The sequence below is a fragment of the Meles meles genome, chromosome 19, assembly GCF_922984935.1.
Source record: "Meles meles chromosome 19, mMelMel3.1 paternal haplotype, whole genome shotgun sequence".
Classification (NCBI taxonomy): Eukaryota; Metazoa; Chordata; class Mammalia; order Carnivora; family Mustelidae; genus Meles; species Meles meles.
The window spans coordinates 44,936,568-44,959,861 of NC_060084.1; the positions used below are offsets into that span (position 1 = coordinate 44,936,568).

General features: G+C 50.9%; 1 protein-coding gene across 5 annotated transcripts in view; it reads left to right on the forward strand.

The window, feature by feature from the left end:
- The window catches only part of RYR1 (ryanodine receptor 1), a 109,761-nt gene that overhangs the window by 64,075 nt on the left and 22,392 nt on the right, over nt 1-23,294 (forward strand). For 2 of the 5 annotated variants that reach the window (XM_045987235.1, XM_045987236.1), the window contains 19 exons: nt 450-620; nt 2,148-2,207; nt 2,473-2,610; nt 3,111-3,223; nt 3,384-3,480; nt 3,735-3,841; nt 4,961-5,012; nt 5,151-5,219; nt 6,700-6,799; nt 7,095-7,174; nt 7,267-7,343; nt 7,902-7,975; nt 8,603-8,620; nt 9,743-9,823; nt 12,239-12,327; nt 12,422-12,550; nt 12,654-12,758; nt 14,913-14,994; nt 16,214-16,401. In XM_045987235.1, coding sequence (XP_045843191.1) covers nt 450-620; nt 2,148-2,207; nt 2,473-2,610; nt 3,111-3,223; nt 3,384-3,480; nt 3,735-3,841; nt 4,961-5,012; nt 5,151-5,219; nt 6,700-6,799; nt 7,095-7,174; nt 7,267-7,343; nt 7,902-7,975; nt 8,603-8,620; nt 9,743-9,823; nt 12,239-12,327; nt 12,422-12,550; nt 12,654-12,758; nt 14,913-14,994; nt 16,214-16,401 — 1,830 coding nt within the window. The other 3 variants (XM_045987232.1, XM_045987233.1, XM_045987234.1) reach the window with 2 other exon arrangements.

The window sequence follows — 23,294 nt, forward strand, 5'->3', positions numbered from 1 at the left end:
TTTCCTTCCAACTTCTTTTGTCTCTTGAGACTTCATGGTTCTGCATCTTTCTTTCATTCTTGGGAACTCACTCTTGGGATATAAAGTGTCAGGTTGTGCGTGTTGTTGGGGAGGGGAGGTGTGGTGTGGAAGTCGTTAGGGGATTCTGGAAGAGACTGCCAGAGGTTGAGAAAGGCCTGGAATTTGGGGCAGTCTGGAAGGGTCTGGGATAGAGGCTGGGAATTTGGGCTAGACAGAGGCTTGGGTCTGGCAGGATCTAGGGCAAGGGCTGGGAGCCTGCAGTGAAAGATCAGCAAAGTCTGGGGTGGAAACTGATGCGGGCCCTGAGGTGGGGGAGGGGACACGTGGCACCCAGGCTTTGGGCTGGAAGGTGGAAGTTGCAGAAGCCTGGGCCAGGGCCTGGGGCCAGGCTGGGAGTTGGGCTAGTGCTGAGCCCCCTGTCCCCACAGTCAGGTGGCTCAGACCAGGAACGCACCAAGAAGAAGCGCCGAGGGGACCGGTACTCTGTGCAGACATCCCTGATTGTTGCCACGCTCAAGAAGATGCTGCCCATCGGCCTGAATATGTGTGCACCCACGGACCAGGAACTCATCACACAGGCCAAGAACCGTTATGCCCTGGTGCCTGCACCACCCCGTGATGGGAACCTGCCAGCACCTGACCCCACACCCCACCAGGCCCCTGGGATCCTCCTGTGTCCCAAGGATCCCCCTGGGAGCCCTCTTTTAGGACCCTAATGAATCTTTCCCAAGGACCCTGAGGACTCATGGGGTCCCCTAGGACGTCCCAAGACTTCCCCCAGCATGCTGAGGACCCCTCTCAGGATACTTCCAAAACCCTCGGACCTGAGGATCCTAACTGAAACCCAGTTAGGAACCGAAACTCAGGAGTATCATTAAGACCGGTGGTGCCCAAGGACCATAGGGAGCCTTCAAGGACCCTACTGAACGCTGCCCCCTCCCCGACCATGCCTGACTTAATTAGGACCCTGTGGCCCTGCCGAGACACCATGAGCCCTCCTGAGACTCCTCTCAGTTCTCCACCAGGACCTCCCAAACCTCCTTGGGATCTGTCAAGTCCCCCATGATCCCACTGGCTCTCCCCTGAACCTCTGGGTCCCTACTGAGCTCTCCAGCTCATCACCTCTTTCCCTTGGGGCCCAGGCGGCTCCACCCTCTGGACTCTGTTGATACACAAGAGCCCCCAAAGACTTGGGTTCCAGTGAGCACTCTGTGATCCCAGTAGCCCCCCAGGACTGGCTGCTTCCCCAGAACCACACCCAAGCCTCGGATGCTTCAGGATTCCTGAGATGGGTTGATCCCACCACCCTCCCTCAACCCTCCTAAGCCCTCTGAGACTCCAAGGAGGCCTCCCAGGATCCCACATACCCTTTGTACGGGCTAACAACCCCTACGCTTGTCAACCATAGGGATCCTAAGAATCTCCCCAGGACCCTGCCAAGCTCCCTGACAGCCTAGTAACCTCTTGGGGCCCTCGAAGACCACTGGTATCACAAACACCCCCTTTCCTGGAACTCTAAAAGACTCCTTCCCTCAGGACCTCAAACTCCTCCTAGGACCTGTTGGGTCTTGCCAAGAACCCAAAGAGCCCTCCAGGGCCCCTCTAACCCCTCAGCTTGGTCTTTGAGGGTCCCTCTCTCCTGGGGATCTCAGGAATCCCCCTTACTGACCCTTCCTTTGGCCTCCACAGAAATCCCACTGGTGACTTGATCTGCTCAATCCCTCATGACCTCTGCTGATCTTGCCATTTCCCTTACAACTCCCTCACCTCCTCTGATCTTCAAAAACTCCCTTCCCACCTCCCAGCCCCACTTTAACCCTCCTCTGACCCCCAATCATTCATCGGTGGCCTTATTTGACCTTCGAGAACAATCTCTCATTACTCCCTACCTCCTCCCACACTCCAAGCCCCTCTAATCCTTACTGTCTCTTCAAGGTGCATCTGTGGCCTCTAGGACCCCCTTCGGACCATTCCTGACCTTTGGACCCTTTCAGTTTCTCCCAGAACCCAACTCCCTCACACACAAAAACACTACCTGCCGGGTGTTGGGCCTGGAAAGGAACGGGATGTGGGTTAAGGAAGATGCTGGGCCATCAGTGTGACCCATCCTCGCCATGTCTCCCCAGAAAGACACAGACGAGGAGGTCCGGGAATATCTGCAAAACAACCTTCATCTTCAGGGAAAGGTACCTTTCTTAATCTGCAAGCGAAAGGGGCATGTTGAGGATAATAGCAACTGTGAGAGCCAGGTACTCTTACTCCGTACCGGCATTGAAAGAGGGACCATAACTTGTACTCACCCACTGAATCGGCACAGCACCGAAAGGGGGGCGGGGCAGCCAGAGGAGCCCATCTCGCAGGTGGGGGGGCGCTCACACGAGCCCGGCTGGGGAGCGAGGAACCGCACTGGGAGGGGCCCTCACGCCGGCCCCCTGTCCTTCCTCCCCTCAGGTCGAAGGCTCCCCTTCTTTGCGCTGGCAGATGGCCCTGTACCGTGGTGTCCCGGGCCGCGAGGAGGACGCTGACGACCCCGAGAAAATCGTGCGCAGGGTTCAGGAAGTGTCTGCGGTGCTCTACCATCTGGAGCAGGTGGCTGGGGCTGGAGGGGTCTCAAGCATGGGCCTGTGGGCGGGGCCTTGGGTCTGTGGGCGGGATCTGAGGAGGAACGTTGGGTTTCTGGGTGGAGCCTGGAGTTTTAACTCTAGAATGGAAATTCCACTCTGGGGCAGGACCTGGTGCCCAAACCTTGGGCGGAGGGGTGGGACTGGAGACAGAACCTGGGGTCTAGAATGGGACCTGGAATCAAGACCCTTGACTCTGGGCAGGACCGTGGGTGGGTCGTGGGATGGTGGAGGGCCTGGCTGGTGACCCGGCACCTGTGGGCGGGGCCTAGGAAAGATGGTGTGGTCTGGAATTTAAAGCCCAGGGCCAAACCTTGACTCTGTTGGCACAGCCAGCGTGTTCCTCTGTGCCCGCAAGTTGGACCTGAATTTGGGGCTAGACATGCATGGGCAGTTTTGCTCCGGGGCTGGGAGTGGGCATCAGGTCAGGGGCAGAGTTTGGGGACGTGACAGATGGCCACCCCCCAGATCGAGCATCCTTACAAATCCAAGAAGGCCGTGTGGCACAAGCTCTTGTCCAAGCAGCGCCGGAGGGCAGTGGTTGCCTGTTTCCGCATGACCCCCCTGTACAACCTGCCCACGTAAGACCCCCAGGGAGGAGGGAGGCTTGGGGGCGGTGGAGAAGGGGTGGCTGAGGAGGCGGGAGGTGGGGTCTGGTTGGGGAAGGTAGATGTGTGGGAGGACAGCGGAGGCGCGGCGCGGGCGGCGGTCTCGGGGACGCCGCACGCCTTTCCCTTGCAGGCACCGAGCCTGTAACATGTTCCTGGAGAGCTACAAGGCCGCGTGGATCCTGACTGAAGACCACAGTTTTGAAGACCGCATGATCGATGACCTTTCAGTGAGTTGGACGGGACCTGCCTGGGAGTGGAGGGGGCAGGGCTGGATTGGGGGGTGGGGCTAGCTTGCTGGCTGCCCACTTCCAGCGGTCCCCCTCCACATTGAGGGGTACAGAAAAGGCGACCGCAGGCTTGGGGATAGACAAGGGGAAGGGATTATACGTGTGGGGGCAGAGAAAAAAAATCCAGGGCTATGGCGGAGGGAGACAGGAGGGGACTCTAGAAACCCCTTTCCCAAGCCCCACGCCTCCCCCAGAAAGCTGGGGAGCAGGAAGAGGAGGAGGAGGAGGTGGAGGAGAAGAAGCCCGACCCCCTACATCAGTTGGTCCTTCACTTCAGCCGCACCGCCCTGACTGAGAAGAGGTGAGAACCCTTCCTGCATCCTGGGGAGGGATCTGCATCCCCCCACCACCACCCCGCAACCTCCCTGTTCCTCAAGAGGGATGCTCTGTGTCCCCAGGGAGCCCCACAGCTGATCTTTCAGTGTCATTTTCCCCTGACAGGCCCGGGCCACTGTGCCCTGTTTTGTAGGCTGAGCACTTTGCAAGCCGTCTCTTCTGATAGAGCTCACGTCACAGGCAATATTGATGGAAGCTTTGTCTTGCTTGGACAAAATCAGTAAATTATGAGAAGAAAAATCAGCATATTATAACAGATTTTCAGTAAGGTGGATTATTTAATTTCCAGACAGGACCACATGCTGGACAGAAAGGAGAAAGTCTCCCCCCTCCCCCCCCCAGTAAGATCAAGATATTTTTATCCAAACAAAGGCACTCTCCTGGGCAGGCCTCTACACAGATCTCATTGGCCAGAATTCTGACCTCAGGCCACCCCCAGCAACGAGGGAGACTGGGGCACCCAGCGCTCTGTTTTCCATCCTTTGGAAAGCCAGGGCTCTAGAGTTAGGTCATGTAGGCCTGAGTCACAGCACAAGCTGTGGGACTCCGCTAAGAAGGATCTTAGTGGTTGGGTTGACTTATCTGTCAAATGAGGCTAGTAATAGATCTACCTATCTAATCTTGTCTCAAAATAATAGAGCTATTGTGAGGATTAATGTGTTACCACAGATAGAAAGAACTTAGAATAGGGACTGACCTAGAGTAAACAATAGGTATTGGCCACTACTCCCATTATTATTATTTTCCATTATTATTATTATTATTACTATTAAGGCCCAAGAGTGTGGTTGGTCATAGTTTCTAATGAGCCAATAGCCGGATGCTTGCTCCAGGCATCAAACACACTGTTTTCACAAACCCAGGGGTCTTGTCCCTATTACCGTGGCCAAGTCTATTGAACGTGCTGATTGGCTCAGTCTTGATCACACACACCCCCTCTGGCAGTGGACAGTGGACCCCCCAACCCCCAACTACACAGCCCGGGCATGGGGAGGGGCGGCTCTCCAAAGGCAAACTGGAAGCGGTTATAGGATGGGGGTCCTCTCCACTGGGCCCTGATCGTCTCCCCTGCTTACTTCCTCAGCAAACTGGATGAGGATTACCTGTATATGGCATATGCCGACATCATGGCAAAGGTGAGGTCCTGCCCCCCCTCCCCGTCCTGGGCACGTTCCCTTCTCCCCAGCCGCAATGCCTGCCCACTCAGAGAGGTCCGGGTGAACTAGGGGATCTCCTCTGTTCACCATGGTCCCTAACTAATGTCCTGTCCCCAGAGCTGCCACCTGGAGGAGGGAGGGGAGAATGGCGAAGCAGATGAGGAGGAAGTGGAGGTGTCCTTTGAGGTAGGTGGGGTCAGGAGGTCCCTGAGGAAAGGACTAAGGGAAGTCATTCCCTGTTCATTCAGGCTGTGTTCACAGAGTACTGCTCTGGGCCCAGCCCTGTGCTGGGTCATGTTGGGGACACAGCCGTGACTGTCCGTCACCTGGGGAGAGACAGATACATCAACTAGATAGGAACAGCAAAGATTACTCACGGTGGTGGTATGGGAGGCTCAGGCAGAGTGGGCAGGGCAGAATGGGGGAGGCAGGGGAATCCAGGGAAGCTCAGGGGGACACAGGCGGGGGGAGGGGAGTAGTTATGGGGCCTGGGGAAGCCCAAGCAAGGGACCTGACCCACCCTGGGAAGAGGGTGTCAGGGAGGGCTTCTCAGAGGAGGGGATGTCTGAGTAGGAGGATAAAGGGAGTGTGCCTGGGGCACCTGGGTGGCTCAGTGGGTTAAGCCTCTACTTTCCGCTCAGGTCATGATCTCAGGGTCCTGGGATCGAGCCCCACATCGGGCTCTCTGCTCAGCGGGGAGCCTGCTTCTTATCTCTGCCTGCCTCACTGTCTACTTGTGATCTCTGTCTGTCAAATAAATAAATAAAAATTTTTAAAAGGAGTGTGCCAGGGGCACCTGTGTGGCTCAGTGGATTGGGGCCTCTGCCTTTGGCTCATATCATGATCCCAGGACCCTGGGATCGAGCCACACATCAGGCTCTCTGCTCAGCAGGGAGCTTGCTTCTCCCCCTCTCTCTCTGCCTGTCTCTCTGCCTACTTGTGATCTCCGTCTGTCAAATAAATAAATAAGATCTTTAAAAAAAATAAAAAATAAAAGGAGTATGCCAGATGAAGAAAAGGGGAAACGTGTTCCAGGAAGGGGGACAGCATATGCAAAGGCCAGGCAGTGAGAAAGAACTGAAACATGAAGTTAACCCATCCATTCATCATTAAGGAAGTCAGCAAATATTTCCCCGAGTTCCTTAACATTTTTGGTGCCTGGGTCCCTTTTAACATCTAGTGAAGCCTTTCTTAGAATCATCCTTTTGTTTTTTTAAAAGATTTATTTATTTATTTTGGGGGTGCATGAGTGGGAGAGAGGGACGGGGGGAGAGGGAGAAACAGACTCCCTGCTGAATGTACACCCTGATGCAGGCAGGGCTCAATCCCAGGACCCCGGGATCATGACCTGAGCCGAAGGCAGACGCTTAACCAACTGAGCCACCCAGGCACCCCGACCTCCTAGAATGTATCTTCGAACCCCTTGGGGGTCCACGGGCCCAGGTTAAGATTGCTCCATGTCTGGCCCCACGCTCTGAGCACAAGACACAAGTGGTAGATTTTGGTGCCAGGGGACAGAGAGAGCTCACAATTAAAGGAATGAGCCAGTAGATGTGGTTGGAGCAGGGAGTGGAGGGCGGAGGGCAGAGGGCTGAGGCTGTGAGGGGCAAAGGCTGGGCTGCTGAGCCCAGACTCACTGGGCCCCATGGGCCTGGCTCCGCTGCAGGAGAAAGAGATGGAGAAACAGAGGCTGCTGTACCAGCAGGCGCGGCTGCACAACCGGGGAGCCGCTGAGATGGTGCTCCAGATGATCAGTGCCTGCAAAGGTGCCTTCCCGCAGGCACTCCTCCTGGGCACATGTAGCCCGTCCCCAGTCCCCCCCGGCCCCCCATTTCTTGGGGGCCCCATTGCTCACTCTCCCACCCTGCCTGCCTGCGCCTCGCACCCCAGCCCTTGCACGTCGCACTCGCCTTGCAATTTCTCGCTCTTCCTTCACTATGGCACGTGACCCAGCCCCTTCTCCCGTATACCCTGGGATGGCTGATGGCTGTCTTCTGGTGGGTGGAGAACAGGGCTCCCAGACTGAGTGCGCTGTCTTTGCCCCACTCCCACCCGCTCCAGGAGAGACGGGCGCCATGGTGTCCTCCACCCTGAAGCTGGGCATCTCCATCCTAAACGGAGGCAATGCAGACGTGCAGCAGGTAACAGGAGAAAGGACCTGGGAGGAAAGCACAGAGTTCTGGAAGCTCCCGTGTGACTCCCACTTCCCCCACTGCTCCTGCATCCTCTGTAGAAAATGCTGGATTATCTGAAGGACAAGAAGGAAGTGGGCTTCTTCCAGAGTATCCAGGCGCTGATGCAAACATGCAGGTAGGGTCTAGCAGACCTCCCGCGGGTTAAGCACCTTTGGTGTGGCTGAGGCCCCAACCCTGGTACCACCTCCAGGAACTCAGACCCACTCTAAGGTGTACTGGGAGGCGATTATCACAATAGTAAGAATGGACAGCTGGAACCAGAAGCTTGTAGTGAATTCAGGGGGCACTCAGGCAGCAAGGAATTGGGGCTCTCTTCTGATGACCCCCATTCATGTGACTACTGCTGTCCGCCTTTGTTCTCTTCTGTCCACTGACTTTCCCTCCCCACCCCACCCCCAAGCTTTTGCTAACTGAGGGTTTCTGTTTTCTCCTGATTCCAGCTTGTACATATGTCATTCCAGCCCCACCTTCCTTGACAGCGGCTGCCACATGCCTTCTCCCAGTTGTTTGTGCTTCTGTGCTTCTTCTTGATTTCAGCTCATGCATGCTTTACCGTGGCTCTCTGCCCAAACTGGTGTGGGGGAGGTGGGGGGGGGCAGTGGCTGTGGGGCTCTGGAAGAGCGGGGCAGAGGCCTTAGCCCATCTGCCCCCATCTCTCTTTTCTTTCTCCCAGCGTCCTGGATCTCAATGCCTTTGAGAGACAGAACAAGGCAGAGGGGCTGGGCATGGTGAACGAGGATGGAACTGGTGAGGCCCTCTCTTGGGCTTCCCTCTCCTGGGACGTCCTCTTCCTTTGGGATCGCACCCTCGCCCACATTGCCCAGGGCTCCCTTCCTCCAAGACACTCCCACCCTACGACCACCCCCAAGTTCTGCCCCCCCAGAGTGATCCCCAGTCGTGCCCCCACATTCCTCCAGGGTCTCCCTCCTCAGGGTCCCCACCTCTGGCTGTCCTTCCATTCTGTGTTCTCCTCCCGCCTCCCATCACCACACCGACCAGACCCTCCACGTGCCCCAAGTCTCCCACCCTGGTTGCTGTTCTCATTAATGCCCCTAATCCGGGTTAATTAAGTCTCCCCTTTGCCGTGTTGTGATGTGTCTAACTTTTCTGCCCTGATCCTCGCCTCCTGCCTCTCCACCTCTACTTGTCTATCTCTTTCTCTTCCCTCTTCTTTCTCTCCCTCCGCTTTTACCCCCCATCTCCTACTCTGTCTTCTTATGGCTCTGATCCTCTGTGGTCCCTCCTCTCCCCGTGTTGATGTCTTCGTCCCTGACTGTGTCACTGTTTATCTGTGTCTGTCTCTCTGTCTCCTTCCTGTCTCTCTTTTTCCCTCTTTTCTCCTGCTTCCTCCTCCCATCCTGTTGGCTGCCCCAGTCATCAATCGCCAGAACGGTAATTCCCCCAGCCCATTCCCCTTGCTATGCTACTGCACCCCTCCCTTCTAACCCCCAACCGCCCCCTCCACCTGGGGACTGAGGATCTGGGACATCCAGGGAGGGAGGAACCCTTCAGTGATGGCGTCATGCCCGCAGAAAGTGTTGAGCTGGAGACCAAGACTCGGGTCCCAGATGAGCCACTAACAACAACTGGAGACTGTGAACAAGTCTCTTACTTTCTATAAGCCTGCAACCCCCTGTGTAAACAGATGCTAGATAAGATGGCAAAGATCCCTTTCCAGCTAGACGTTCTCAGGCTTCTAGACCCAGATTCGCAGTCCCGGGGTGGGGTCATCCCCACTGCCGCGCACCCTGCTCTCTGCGCCCGCGACCCCAGATTGGTCAAATCTGCTGTTCCCATTCGCCAACCAGATTGGTTGCCCCCAGCATCCACTCTGACTGGCGCGCGTGCCTCCTCTGCGCCTGCTCTGGTTGGCCCATTCCTGTCTAGCCTCCCTTCCTCTCTATCTCTTTTCCTTCCCCTAGAGCCAGTGGTGATTGGCTTTGTTCAGATGCCCATTCGGATTGGCCTATGTTTACACACCTATCCCCTGCATCTCCTGGATTGGCTGCTTTCAAGGCATCTGAGCCAATTGGCTGGCTTTCAATCCCACTCCCTGTCCAATCCCCTCCTGCTTAGAGCCTTTGCTTGAAAGTGACTCCAATCCCCATAACCCATTAACCCCACCCCCTCCAGGCCCTGGATGGGGGCCAAGGGAGACACCAGCTGCCCGAACCTCTGTTGGGTGGGCAGACATTCCTGACGTCATACAAGTGGTGACGTCAGAGGGACGGCGATGTTTAGAAAGAAGCTTGAGGCCCCAGCTTCATGACGCAGGGCCCCTTCGGTCTTCATCAGCTGATGACTCTGAAGTCGGGTCTCCCTGGCGTCATGAATGCCGGTGACCCTCAGAGCATCTTTGAAGTGGCAGCTGCTCCTCCCTGCGTACCCGTGCTTTGTGCATGAGCGTGGAGTGTGCAAGGGTCGTGTGCATGCGAATGCTCTGTCCTGCCATATCTGACCCCCTTCTGGGCCCTGTCCCCCTCTTCTCCCCCCCCCCCCCACCACCCACTCCAGGAGAGAAGGTCATGGCAGATGACGAATTCACGCAAGACCTGTTCCGATTCCTACAGCTGCTCTGTGAGGGGCACAACAATGGTGAGGAGGAGGGGTGGATGGAAGGGTGAGTGGAAAGGAGGCCAAGGTTTGGGGTCTGTCTGCAAGGGTTGCCTGAGTTCATCTCAGCCCCTCACCCCTTATGGATGGTGGCCTCACCGGCCATCCTTGACCTGATTGTCCTTCATCCTTCGTTTTCAGCCATTCCAAGCCCTGTCCTCCCACCTTCCTAAATCCCCCTCAGATTTCTGCAATCTGGCCACTTCACTTCACTTGCACCTCCTCTAGCCAGTCCAGATTCCCCAAAACCAGTTTGTCCCCAAATCACTGTGAGCACCAGATGAGTGCCTCGCCACGTGCCGCGTTCCCCTACAGGTGTCTTGCAGCAGCTGGCCAAAGTTGTGTAAATGTGGTAGATTTCTGTGCTTGGGTTGAGTTTGTTAGAATCACTTCTTAATTATGCTTATAAAATAGTTTGCCTTGATGAAGGCCTTACAGATTCTTTCCCAACTCAAACAAGTTTCCCCAACTTTGGTCCTGGCACACAGTTTAGCAGATCAAGGATAATACAGCAAGCTAAGGAAACACATCACTAATGAGAACCTATAACCCTGTGTGGCCCATGTCGCTCACAACATTAAAAGGACAGTCAGGGGACGCCTGGGTGGCTCAGTTGGTTAAGCGGCTGCCTTCGGCTCAGGTCATGATCCCAGCGTTCTGGGATCGAGTCCCACATCGGGCTCTGTGCTCAGCGGGGAGCCTGCTTCTCTCTCTGTCTCTGCCTGCCTCTCTGTCTGCCTGTGCTTGCTCTCGCTCTCTCTCTCTGACAAATAAATAAATAAAATCTTAAAAAAAAAAAAGGACAGTCAGAATTCTGTATGAACAAACATTCTACCCAAGGCTGTTTCCTATAACAAGTATGCACACTATCAAGGTTGTGGTTATAACACATAGCAGGGGATTATGAAACCACAGACTGCCCAGAAACTAACCTTCATCACAGCAGTGGGAGTAATCACAAATCTAACTTCCACAGAACCTGCACCCCATTTGGCTGGTGTTCATTACAGTGAACCCACTTGCAAATTTCTTTACTTTTTATTCTCCTCTGTTCAATGGTGGGTAAGGCATGGTCCATTGCTTTGCATTTTCAAAAGCTCTTATCTCCACAACTTCTTGTTCTTCAAGGTTTATGTAATACTGTTGTGCCATGGGACAAGAATTTCTCTCTTTAACTGTAATTAAGGTAGAATCAGTTTTGGGGGTTTTATTTTTATTTTTTAAAAGATTTTATTTATTTATTTGACAGAGGGAGAAAGGTCGCAAGTAGGCAGAGAGGCAGGCAGAGGTGCGGTCGGGGGGAGCAGGCTTCCCTCTGAGCAGAGAGCCCGATGCAGGCCTCTATCCCAGGACTCTGAGATCATGACCTGAGCCAAAGGCAGAGGCTTAACCCAGGCGCCCAGTCTTTGGGGTTTTAAATGAATTTTATTCCCTGGATCTCTGATTTCTTGGAAACAAGAATGTTCTAACAGGTGGAATTCCTCTCTCCTACCAAATTTGCAATCCAGTCATCTGAATGAAGTTGTGGGTTCATTAGCCAGCCCAATCAAATAAATATTTGCGGGACACCTGGCTGGCTCAGTGGGTTAAGCCTTTGCCTTCGGCTCAGGTCATGATCTCAGGGTCCTGGGATTAAGCCCTACATTGGGCTCTCTGCTCAGCGGGGAGCCTGCTTCCCTCTCTCTCTCTCTGCCTGACTCTCTGCCTACTTGTGATCTCTGTCAAGTAAATAAATAAAATCTTAAAGAAAAACACAAATAAATATTTGAAATGGCTTTCAAATTTCAGATGCTTTGCATGTCTTGACTATTTGGTACCATTCAAAATAGACCAAAGGTTTGTCTAATATATATGTCTGTGGCCATGTTCTCAGTTGGCAGAGCTCTTTACAGGAGAGGGAAGCTGTAATATACCCATTTAGGCATAGTAAATGCTCAATAAACTTGTAGTACCAAAGAATAACTGGCCAATCTTCATCTCACATTAGCGTATAGCATATGCTCAGTAAATACTTGATGGATAAAGGAATGAATAAATAACCAGTCTTCCATCTCCCCCATCACATAGTAGGCATTCAATAAAAATTTTTGGAAGCAAATGGAAGACTGAATCTCCATTTTCCCCGATACACTGTAGGTGCTCAAGAAACATATTTTGGGGGAAGAAAATGAATAAATGACCCTCTACCATATCTGGCATCTAGTAGGCCCTTGATAAATGGTTACAACCTAAATGAATAAATGACCCTCACCTTCCTCTGACACACAGTAGGTACTCGATAAAGACTAAATAAACTAACGATGATGATTATATGCCTTTGGCATACAACAGGCACTCAGTAAACACTGATTGCACACAGTAGACTCCCAGTGAATGTATGACTTTTTATCTCCCTAGATTTCCAGAACTACCTACGGACACAAACGGGGAACACGACCACTATTAACATCATCATCTGCACGGTGGACTACCTCCTGAGGCTGCAGGTGAGGCCGAGAGGCCATCCAGGTGCGACCTAGTTCAGGGACTGCGGGATCCACGAGTTGGCCAGCACCCCTTCACACCCCATTGGCCCCCCAGGAGTCCATCAGCGACTTCTACTGGTACTACTCCGGCAAGGATGTCATTGAGGAGCAGGGCAAGAGGAACTTTTCCAAGGCCATGTCAGTCGCTAAACAGGTGTTCAACAGCCTCACCGAGTACATCCAGGTAGGGCCTGCCCGCTGGTGCGAGGCGAGACGCCCCTCCCCCCTCACTCCCGCTGGACCCCGCCCCCTGCCGGGTGCTCACTGCAGCCCTCTGCACCCCCCAGGGCCCCTGCACCGGGAACCAGCAGAGCCTGGCACATAGCCGCCTCTGGGATGCTGTAGTGGGATTCCTGCACGTGTTTGCCCACATGATGATGAAGCTCGCTCAGGTTCGGGCCCCTCTTCTTCATCCGGCTGTTGCCGGGCATCCCCCAAGTGGCCCATTTCCAAGTCAGTTTCGCACCCAAGCCTCCTGGCGTGTTCCAGACGCGTTCCCTCCGGGTGGCCCAATCCATCGTCCTCCCGGGTGGGCTCTCTGCATGACTCCACCTCCCCCTCAGCCACCACCAGTAGGCTGGTTTCCCACCCGCACTTCCATTGGTCTGATGTGTAGGCCCCGCCCCCTCCGGTCGGAGTTCCTCTGTGATTGGTTGGTGTTCTTTTCTCTCCAAAGACCTTCTCTCAGATCCTGACACCCGGGGGGATAGAAAGGGCTCCGCTTTCTAGGTCAGGGATTGGGACTGAAGGAGTGCTTTGTTTCTTTATTCTGCCTGCGGCAGATGACGCCTATCTCGGGCACCCATGATGTAAGGTCCCTGTCGAACCCTTTTCCCATTTCTAGAATCCTGTGCTCCCCCTACCCTACCAGCCCCCGCCCCTCTGCAGCCTGGTCAGTGTTCCGTGAACACCTTGTCCGTTGACTCTGTTTCTGTCTGATAAACATATCCAAGGCTGCACCATCTCCATTCCGAACGTCATAAATGCCCCAGCTTCCCACCAGATGGCACTGTTCTCTACACCGTATTCTCATTTGCCAGCAGGGAGCGTCTGGAGGGAGGGGGGGGGCTTGATCTAGTTATTCAAAGGAGCCACAGGGGCTGGTAGAAATCCTGTCTGGTGTCATGGGACTTTTTGAAAGGAGTTGAACTTGAGATGCAATTCCTCAGTGTCAGTGCAGCCGCAGTTGTGTCGTTGGAGTGATCTTAAAAGTCTAGAGAATATTGGTGTTTTAGTGTAGAGTTCCAACCCCTGCAGTGTTAATTCATTAACCAAGGACTAGGGCTTGGTCGCCTGGGCTGGAAATCCAATGCAAAGTGGTGGCTTAAGGCGGGAAAAAGAATTCATCAGTTCACGTCAGAGATCCAGGGCCTAGAGTGATGTCAGCAGAAAGGTCTGTCTTCTCTCTGGCTTCAGTCTCAAGCAGGCTCTCACACTGGCTGGAAAAAGGACGCCCCAGGGTTCTATGCACCCCTGTAACTGATCCAGAGCGCAGAAGACCCCTTTTTCTATGGAAGCTCCAACTTGCAGTTCTCTCTGATTGGGGGGGCGCCTGGGTGGCTCAGTGGTTTAAGCTGCTGCCTTCATCTCTCTGATTGGAGTATTGGGTCACATGCTCATCCCTGAGCCAATCACCGTGGCCAGGGGAAAGAGAGCTCTGATTGGCCAGATCTGGCCATATACCCGCCCCTGAAACCAGCGAAGGGGGTGGGGGGGGTTAGCCCCACTTGATCTGAGAGTGAAGAGCAAAGCAGGGTGCTGGGTCAGACATCACCCGCAGACACACACCACAGGCTCCCATCTACATTAGCATCTTGAGATTCTGGTATGTTGGGATCTTAGAGTCAGAAGGCTGAGCTTTGGAACTGTGTTAGAATCAGGAACTTGAGAAGGAGCCTGGAATAGAGGAGCCTTACCTGCCATTTTTCCAGTATCCTTCCCCCTCCTCTGCTGTATTAGGTAGAACCAGATGAGATGACCACTCGGTGGGTCAAAAATGCTTGTATATTGCCAGTTTTATGTAGCTCAGCTTGTTACAAATAGGGACCATGAGACAGAACTCCCCGTGAAGGGAGCTTATGTAGGACTTACATGAGGCACTGTGACAGGGCAGGCAGTGTACCCCTACCTTCTCCCCAGATTGTTCACCAACAGGCACATGGCTGAGTCCTCCAGTCTTTCTCCTGAACCCAGCACCTCGCTTTTTCCATCGCAATTCATTCAATAAACATATATCAAGCACCCTTCCATAAGCCCCAAGCTTCTGCCTTCCCAGTCCCCCTTGGCCGCCAGCTCTTGGCCCCACATGTCACCTGTCCAAGACTGCTTCCCCCAGAGTGCCAGCCCCACCCCCACAATCTTGTCTCTCTGTCCCTTCCCCTGCTTCCGAGGAACATGTCTGGACTCGGGTCCCCTCGGAGGTAAGAGGGGAGTAAGAAGGGGTCTTAGGCCCTGCAGGGTGGATCAGGAGGGGCGGAAGCAGCTGGAAGTGGGGTAGGCATCTCTGCAGAGACCAGTCATCACATAACTGGGGTCTGGGTCTGTAGGACTCCAGCCAGATCGAGCTGCTGAAGGAGCTGCTAGATCTCCAGAAGGACATGGTGGTGATGTTGCTGTCGCTACTAGAAGGTAAACCCCCAGCGGGTGGAGGTCTGGGGAGGGAACAAAGGGACCGACAAGCAGGGAATGGCCCTCTGAGACCCCAGAGACCCTAATCTTCAACTTCATCTGACATCGTGTCAGGGTCAAATGGGTTGGTGAAGGAGTCCCAGTAACAAGCTCAGCAAACACGTACTGAGCACTCATATGCCAGGCCGTGGCCATATGTGCCTTAGATCATTGACTCCCCAAAGAAATCTTAATAAGGTGGGTGGCCCCGATGCTTTTTAAAGTTTACGTAACTCGTAGTTATTTATGTGTTTCTTTGTCAAATATGTCAATTAGCTTTTGCTACCTAATGAATGTCCTCAAAACTTAGTGACTTAAAATGACCATAATTTATTGCTAATTAATAAAACAATATGGGGTGCCTGGGTGGCTCTGTCGGTGAAGCATCAAGCTCTTGAGTTTGGTCCAGGTCATGATCTCAAGGTCATGAGACTGAGCCTGGCATCAGGCTCTGCACTTAGCGGGGAGTCTGCTGGAGATTCTCTCTCTCCCTCTCCCCCTCCCCCCAATAAAGAAATAAATATTTAAAAAATAAAATCTATATAAATAAATAAAAATGAAAGCTATAAGAAGAAGCTGGAGCCAGTGGGATCCCACTTTGCCACAGTCTCCACTCCTCCCTACTGTCTTATCTTTGGCCCTACCTCACTCCTCTCTGGACCTGCTTGGCCTCAGAAGGCTAGTGGAAGGCTTCAGTATGTGAGCTCTGAGGTCATGCAGCTCTGGCTTCAAAGCCTCCTCACCCCCTTGCCGGCTGGCATGTTGGGATCTTAGAGTGTGGATCCTGGTATGTGGGATCCTGAGCGTGTGACTTTCTTTGAGTCCCAGCCTCTTCCTCCATACAAATGGAGAGTAACACCCCTCCTCTAGAAGGATGAGAGCATGCCAACCCAGCACTGGGCATGGCATCTGGGACCTGCTGGTAGCTTCTGGCATTGGTATCTCTCTTGGTGACTCCCCCCAACTGTCAGGGAGGGACCGACCAAGTTCACACCTGACACTGATGCAGGTCAGGAAATGAGCCGTGCCTTCCTGGGGGAGGGGTAGGCGCTGGCCAGGGACACTTCCACCAACATTATGCCTGGAGCCTGGTGGCTGCCGAGCTGGGGAAGGAGGCCAGGCGGTGGGGGTCCAGAAAGCAGGCTGCCCAAGGCCACACTGACCAGTTCCTTGCCCACAGGGAACGTGGTGAACGGCATGATTGCCCGGCAGATGGTGGACATGCTTGTGGAATCCTCGTCCAACGTGGAGATGATCCTCAAGTTCTTCGACATGTTCCTGAAACTCAAGGACATCGTGGGCTCGGAGGCCTTCCAGGACTATGTTACCGATCCCCGTGGCCTCATCTCCAAGAAGGACTTCCAGAAGGTGGGTGCTAGAAGGCAGGTGAATGAAGTGCCATGTGGCAAGAGACGTCCCTGTGAGCCTCAGTTTCTTTACCTGTAAAATGGGGAGAACACCGTCTTTGGGGTTGTGTTTTTTTTTTTTAATATTTTATTTATTTGATAGAGAGAGATATCACAAGTAGGCAGAGAGGCAGGCAGAGAGAGAGGGAAGAAGCAGGCTCCCTTCTGAGCAGAGAGCCCAATGCGGGGCTCGATCCCAGGACTCTGAGATCATGACCTGAGCCGCAGGCAGAGGCCTTAACCTACTGAGCCACCCAGGCGCCCCTTTGGGGTTGTTTTGAAGGCAAAGTGCATGAACACAAATGAGAACCTTTATTTCTGTTATCATTATTCCTAGTCGTAATAGTATCGTCGTTATCGATAACGGTCATTCCGTTGAGAAACGTTTGTTGGATTTCTTCTCTATACTGGGCCCTCTGCTGGTACCACGGACACAACAATAACAAACAGATACAGCCCAGCCTTCATGGAGCTTATAGTGTGATGGGGAGGCAGTCACTCATGACCGTTACAGGTCAAATAATGAGGTTTTTAGGAGGGAAGTAAAGGAAGCAGCTTTATCCAGGAGCCCCTCATCTGTCTGTCAGTCCTCCCACCCCAGCTCTCCCCTCTTTCCCTACGGAGCTCCAGGTACGTCACTCGACCACTCTGAGCCTCAGTTTCCTCCTCTGTGACATGGGACTAGGATAGTGGCATTCACTATCTCACAAGACCTCTGTGAGGCAGACAGTGTGTGGGCTGTTCCTGGAACACAGGGGCACTCAAGACAGGCTCCCTACTACTATTCCTGCCAGATCTTTCCCCTCACCCTTCTGCTAACTCTTTCTTTGGAAATAACTTCTGACCTACAGAGAAGCTGCAGGAACAATACATAGAATTTCTGATCACCTTTTCATCGCGACCGCCCAAATGCTCACTTTTACCACATCTGCTCTCTCATGATTCTGCTTTTCTTGTACATACTTCAGTATGTATCTCCTGAGAACAAGTTCATTCTCTCACATAACCCCAGAACAATTATGCAAATCAAGAAATTAGCATCAGTATGACTCAGCTAGCTATAGACCTTAATTCAGTTCTCACTCGGTGAAGAAATTGTTTTTCCTGCGGAGGAGGCAATCCAGCGGTCAGGGACCACGTTTAGACATCCTGTCTCCTTGGCCTCCTTCAATCCCGCACCCTTCCTCAGTCTATCCTTGTCCTTCGTGACCTTGACATTTTTGAAGAATGGAGAACGGTTTTTTAGAGAATGTTTCTGCCCTTGTCTTTCATGACCTTGACATTTACGAAGAATAGAGATTGGTTTTTTAGAGAATGTTCCAGAAAGTGGGTTTGCCTGAGATTTTTCCCATGAGTCAATTCAGGTTGGACCTTTAGGCAGGAATGCGGTAGAAGTAATATGTCCTCACTGCATTCTGTCTGGGGGTTCTTCCTATCGCTGTTGGCTTTAGCTTGGCTTGCTTGGTTCAGGCGGTGTTTACCAGGGTCTCCGCTGCACGGGTACCATCATTCCCTTTCATATCCCGTGAGGACACGCTTTCTGATGATATAAATATCCCGCTCACCCTCTAGGGTTAGCATCTGTTGGTGATTCTGCCTGAAACGGGGATTACTGTGGTAGTTGACAAATGGTGGTTTTCTTTTTTTTTTCTTTTTTATTATTTTTTAAAATTTTTAAACTTTTTTTTTTTTTTTAAAGAGAGGGAGGGGGTAGGGGCCAAGGAAGAGAGAGAATCCCAAGCCAGCTTCACACCAAGTGCAGGGGCTTGATCTCACGACTCTGAGATCAGGACCTCAGTGGAAATCAAGAGTCTGACACTTAAACGTGTGAGCCATCCAGGTGCGCCAACATATGGGAGTTTCCTAACCTCACCATATCCTTTCCCTTTATTAGGTACCATTTTGCTGTACTTGTCTATCCATTTATTTTTATATATCAGTGTACTCGTGCCTTCTTATTTTAAGCTAGGGCTAGCCCCTTTAATAAACATTTAAAAAAAATTTTTTAAACATTCAGGGTCTGCTCAGTTAAAAAGTGTCCTCAGTGTCCCCAGCCTCCCAGGTGTCCTGAGAGCCTCCCCGTGTCTCCCTCTTCTCAGCCATGCCTTCCAAGGGACTGTTGACCTCTGCTCACTCCTTTCTTGCCTCCCACCCCCTTTCTGACTCAGGGCTTGCTGGCTTCGGTCCCTGTCACTCTCCTGAAACTACCCTAACCAAGATGGTCAGTGATGTCTTCACCCCAATGACCTCTAGACCCTGAATCTCTCCTCTGTTATCTTTGTGGCATTGGCCACTGTCGGCCATTTCCTCCCCTCTGCGATGCCTGCTTCCCTGCGCATCTGGGCCGCGCACTTGAGAGAGCCCTGCCTTCCCCGTCAGCCTCTCCCCACTCCTTCACTCCTTGCTGTCCCCGAGCCGTCCACCTTCCAGCAGAGCTGATAGTTACCATGGTCTCTCTCTGTGCCAGGTCCCTGTATGTAAATGGATTAGGTCACATAGTCCTTACAACAACCCTAAGTGGTAAAGACTATTTTTTATTCTCTCTCTCTTTTTAAAAATATTTTATTTATTTATTTGTCAGAGAGAGAGAGAGAGCGTGCGCACATGCATGCATAAGCAGGGGGAGCGGCAGGCAGAGGGAGAAGCAGGCTGCCCGCGGAGCAGGGAGCCCCATGCAGGACTCAACCCCAAGACCCCGGGATCATGACCCGAACTGAACACAGATGCTTAAGTCACTGAGCCACCCAGGTGCCTCTGTTTTTTATTCTCATTGACAGAAGTGGAAACTGAGGCACAGGGAGGTGAAGTGCCATGCTCAGGGTCATGCAGCTAATAAGTAACAAAGCTGGGATTAGAACTCAGGCAGTCTGGCTCCAGAGTGCACCGCCTCCAGACTCAACCATTGATCTAGGCCAATAAATAGTATCCTTTCCCTCAGCTCAAGGCCCTGGCCAGAAGTCCCAGCCCTACTCTCTGAGCCTGGCAATTTTAGGGAGAGAATCTCAGTCAGCCAGGGAACCAAAAATCGCCATGTAGGAGCTAAAATACACCTCATTCATAACTTTGAGGTGATTCTTCTCAGAAAAGGAAAGCATCAACAAAGTGAAAAAGCCATTTATGGAATAAGAGAAAATATTTGCAAACCATAGATATGGTAAGGGGCTAATATGGCAAGGAACTTACATAACTCAATAGCAAAAACAACAAAACAAAACAAAAACAAGAACCAAAAAACACAAAAACAAACCAAGTAACCTAATTTTTAAATGGGAGGACCTGAATGGATATTTTTCAGAAGACATCCAAGTGGTCAACAGGCACATGACGAGGTAGGTCCTCAAGGGGGCACCTGGGTGGCTCCATTGGGTAAGTGTCCAAATCTTGATCTCCGCTCAGGTCTTGATCTCAGGGTCATGAGCCCCACGTTGGGCTCCGCACCGGATGTGGAGCCTCCTAAAAAATAAGTAAATACAAGGTGCTCCACATCGCTCGTCATCAGAGAAAATGCAAATCACGCCCACAATGAGATACCACTGCATACCTGTGAGGATGCCTATTATGAAAAAAGCAAGCGATAGCAAGTGTAGGCGAAGAGAAAGAAAAAGGAGCCCTTGTGCACTGTTGGTGGGAATGTGAAATGGTGTGGCCACTAAGGAAAAAACCACATTTTTTCTTTAAAAAATTAAATTAGAACTAGGAAATGAAATTAAAAATAGAACCGCCATCAGACCCAGCAGTGCTGCTTCTGGGTATATATCCAAAGGAAACCAAACCATTGTTTCAAAGAGATATCTGTGCTGCTGTGTTCATTACAGCATTATTCACAATAGCCGAGATACGGAACTAACCTAGGAATGTGATATGTAATGGATTATTACTCTGCCTTTAAAAAAAAGAAGGAAATCTTGTCATTTGCAACAACATGGCTGAACCAGGAGGGCATTATGCTAAGTGAAATATGCCAGAAATGTAAAGACAAATAGTTCATGGCCTCACTTACATGTGAAATCTTTAAAAAAAAGAAACAAACAGGGGCGCCTGGGTGGCTCAGTGGGTTAAGCCGCTGCCTTCGGCTCAGGTCATGATCTCAGGGTCCTGGGATCGAGTCCCACATCGGGCTCTCTGCTCAGCGGAGAGCCTGCTTCCCTTCCTCTCTCTCTGCCTGCCTCTCTTGTGATTTCTCTCTGTCAAATAAATAAATAAAATCTTAAAAAAAAAAAAAGAAACAAACAAAAAACAAAAACAGAAACTGAACTGGTAGAAACAATAGAAAAGTAAGTGATGCGAAGGGCTCAGGCATGGAGGAAATAGGGAGAGGTTGGTAAATGGGTATGAGCGTTGAGTTATAAGATGAATTTAAGGGGCACCTGGGTGACTCAGCGGGTTAAGCCTCTGCCTTTGGCTCAGGTCATGATCTCAGGGTCCTGGGATTGAGCCCCGTATCCAGCTCTCTGCTCAGCAGGGAGCCTGCTTTCCCCCCTCTCTCTGCCTGCCTCTCTGCCTACTTGTGATCTGTCAAATAAATAAATAAAATCTTTTTTTAAAAAAAGGATGAATTTAGAAAATGAAATGGGTTAAGATCCCTCCTGACCAGAGCTTCACACACAAGGTTTGATGTCATTTACACAACATTTTGTAGGTCAGTATTTCTGTGTCACAGAGTTATGATCTGTAACTTGAAAAGTGTGTTGGTTTTATTTGGGAGGAAAGAATACATTCACATGATTTGAACAGCAAAAATGTAACAATGTATGAAGTGGGAAGTCTCACTCCCACTGTTTTCTCAGCCTACTTCCCTCCTCCCCCGACCTCCCCCGCTGCTGTGAGTAACATTAGTTTCCTTTGTATCCTTGCATCGTTTTTTTTTTTTCTTCTTCCAGATTTTGTTATTTTCCTCCTTTCTTGCGTAATTGGCAATGAACTACATACGTTGGTCCATATCACTTAACAATATATTCTGGAGATCAGAGAGAGACCTCATTCTTTCTGTACAGGTGCCCAGTATTCCATTTTAGGTATATATTATGGTTTCTTTGATGATTCTTTGTTGAGAGACACTTGCTTCTCTCCTAGTCTTTTGCTTTTACAACTCGTGGACAGTTGTGCAAGTTGTGCACTGTACAAAGGTACAGTTGATAGCACAGATACTGTATATTTGTACTGCAGTGAGTGGGAGTAAGTATGCTGAGGAAGGCTTCTTTTGGACCACTAGCAATGCTGGCTACAACAAATACCCTTGTACATAATGTCATTCTTTATGTGCAGTTATATCTAAGAATATACTTCCAAAAGCAGGATTTCTGGGTTAAAGAGTAAATTCAGTTGTCATTTGGGCAAATTTTGCCCTCTGTTTTTCCCTCTCATTAGCAACCTGTGAGAGTGCCTGTTTCCCCACAGCCTCGCCACCAGACCGCATTGTCAAATATTTGGACTTTTGCCAATCTGATAGGTGAAAACATTATTGCTGTGCAGTTTAAGTCATACCTCCTGGTGTGAGTGCAGCGAAGCATCTTTTTCTGTTCTTTCTTTTGTATTTCCTGTCCAGTGAACTGACCATGTCCTTGGCTTATATTTTCTTTCTTATTTTTCTCCTTGAGTTCTAGAGCTCTTTGTATATCAGGCTGATTATAACTTTGTTAGTTATAGGAGTTGCACCTGTATTTCCTAGTTCATCATTTATCTTTTGACTTTGCTTATGGTGTTATTACATATATATTTGGCTATGTGGAATACTTTGATTCTCATGTAGAAAGTCACTTAAAATAGCTTATTAATTTTGGGGGCACCTGGGTGGCTCAGTGGGTTAAAGCCTCTGCCTTCGACTCAGGTCATGATCCCAGGGTCCTGGGATCAATCCCCGCACTGGGCTCTTTGCTCAGTGAGGAGGCTGCTTCTCTCTCTCTCTCTCTCTGCCTGCCTCTCTGCCTACTTGTGATAAATAAGTAAAATCTTTTAAAAATATACCTTATTAATTTTTTTTAAAGATTTTATTTATTTATTTGACAGAGAGAGATCACAAGTAGACAGAGAGGCGGGCAGAGAGAGAGAGAGAGGGGAGCAGGCTCCCCGTACCTTATTAATTTTTAATGAAATAGGTAAGACAAGAATAAATTCTTCTTGTAAAGAAACTCAGAACTTACCACTGCGGTCCAGGTCACTTTTGGCTCCCACCCCCAACCCTATTGTCATCCCACCTTTCCAAAAAACTGCCACTGACAGCCACTCTGGTGTGCTTCTCTCCAGATGTTTATTTCTAAATTTCTGTTCGTCCATTTTAAAAGTATAGCATTGTTGTCTGGTTTCCCATGTCCTTTATGGTTGACAGAGTTCACACTTTGCACGGCATGTCTTCATTGATAAGTAAGTACTTTGCAGATTCCAAAACACCTATTATAGTGTAGAAAGCCCTTTCTGGTGGCTGAAGACACATTTTAGGCTACTAACTTATTCTTGATCAGTACTGTTTTGAGGTTTTTTTCCTATTATTATTTTTTTAATAGTCTGCAAATATTTTGGGGGTATATCTCATAAGTTCACACATTTAAAATGTACAATTCAATGTTTTTTTGGCATATTCACAGAATTGTGCAACCATAACTACAATCTAATTTCAGAACATTTTAGTCACCCCAAAAGAGAAACCCTATACCCTTTAGCAGTCACTTTCCATTTCCCCCACCCAGGCTCCTGTCAAAGGCTAACTTTCTGTCTCTATAGATTTGCTTATTCTGGACACTTCGTATAAATGGAATTGTATAATAAATGGTCTTAAAAGACTTTTCTTTTGGGGTGCTGGGTGGCTTAGTTGGTTGGGCATCTGCCTTCAGCTCAGGTCATGATCTCAAGGGTACTGGG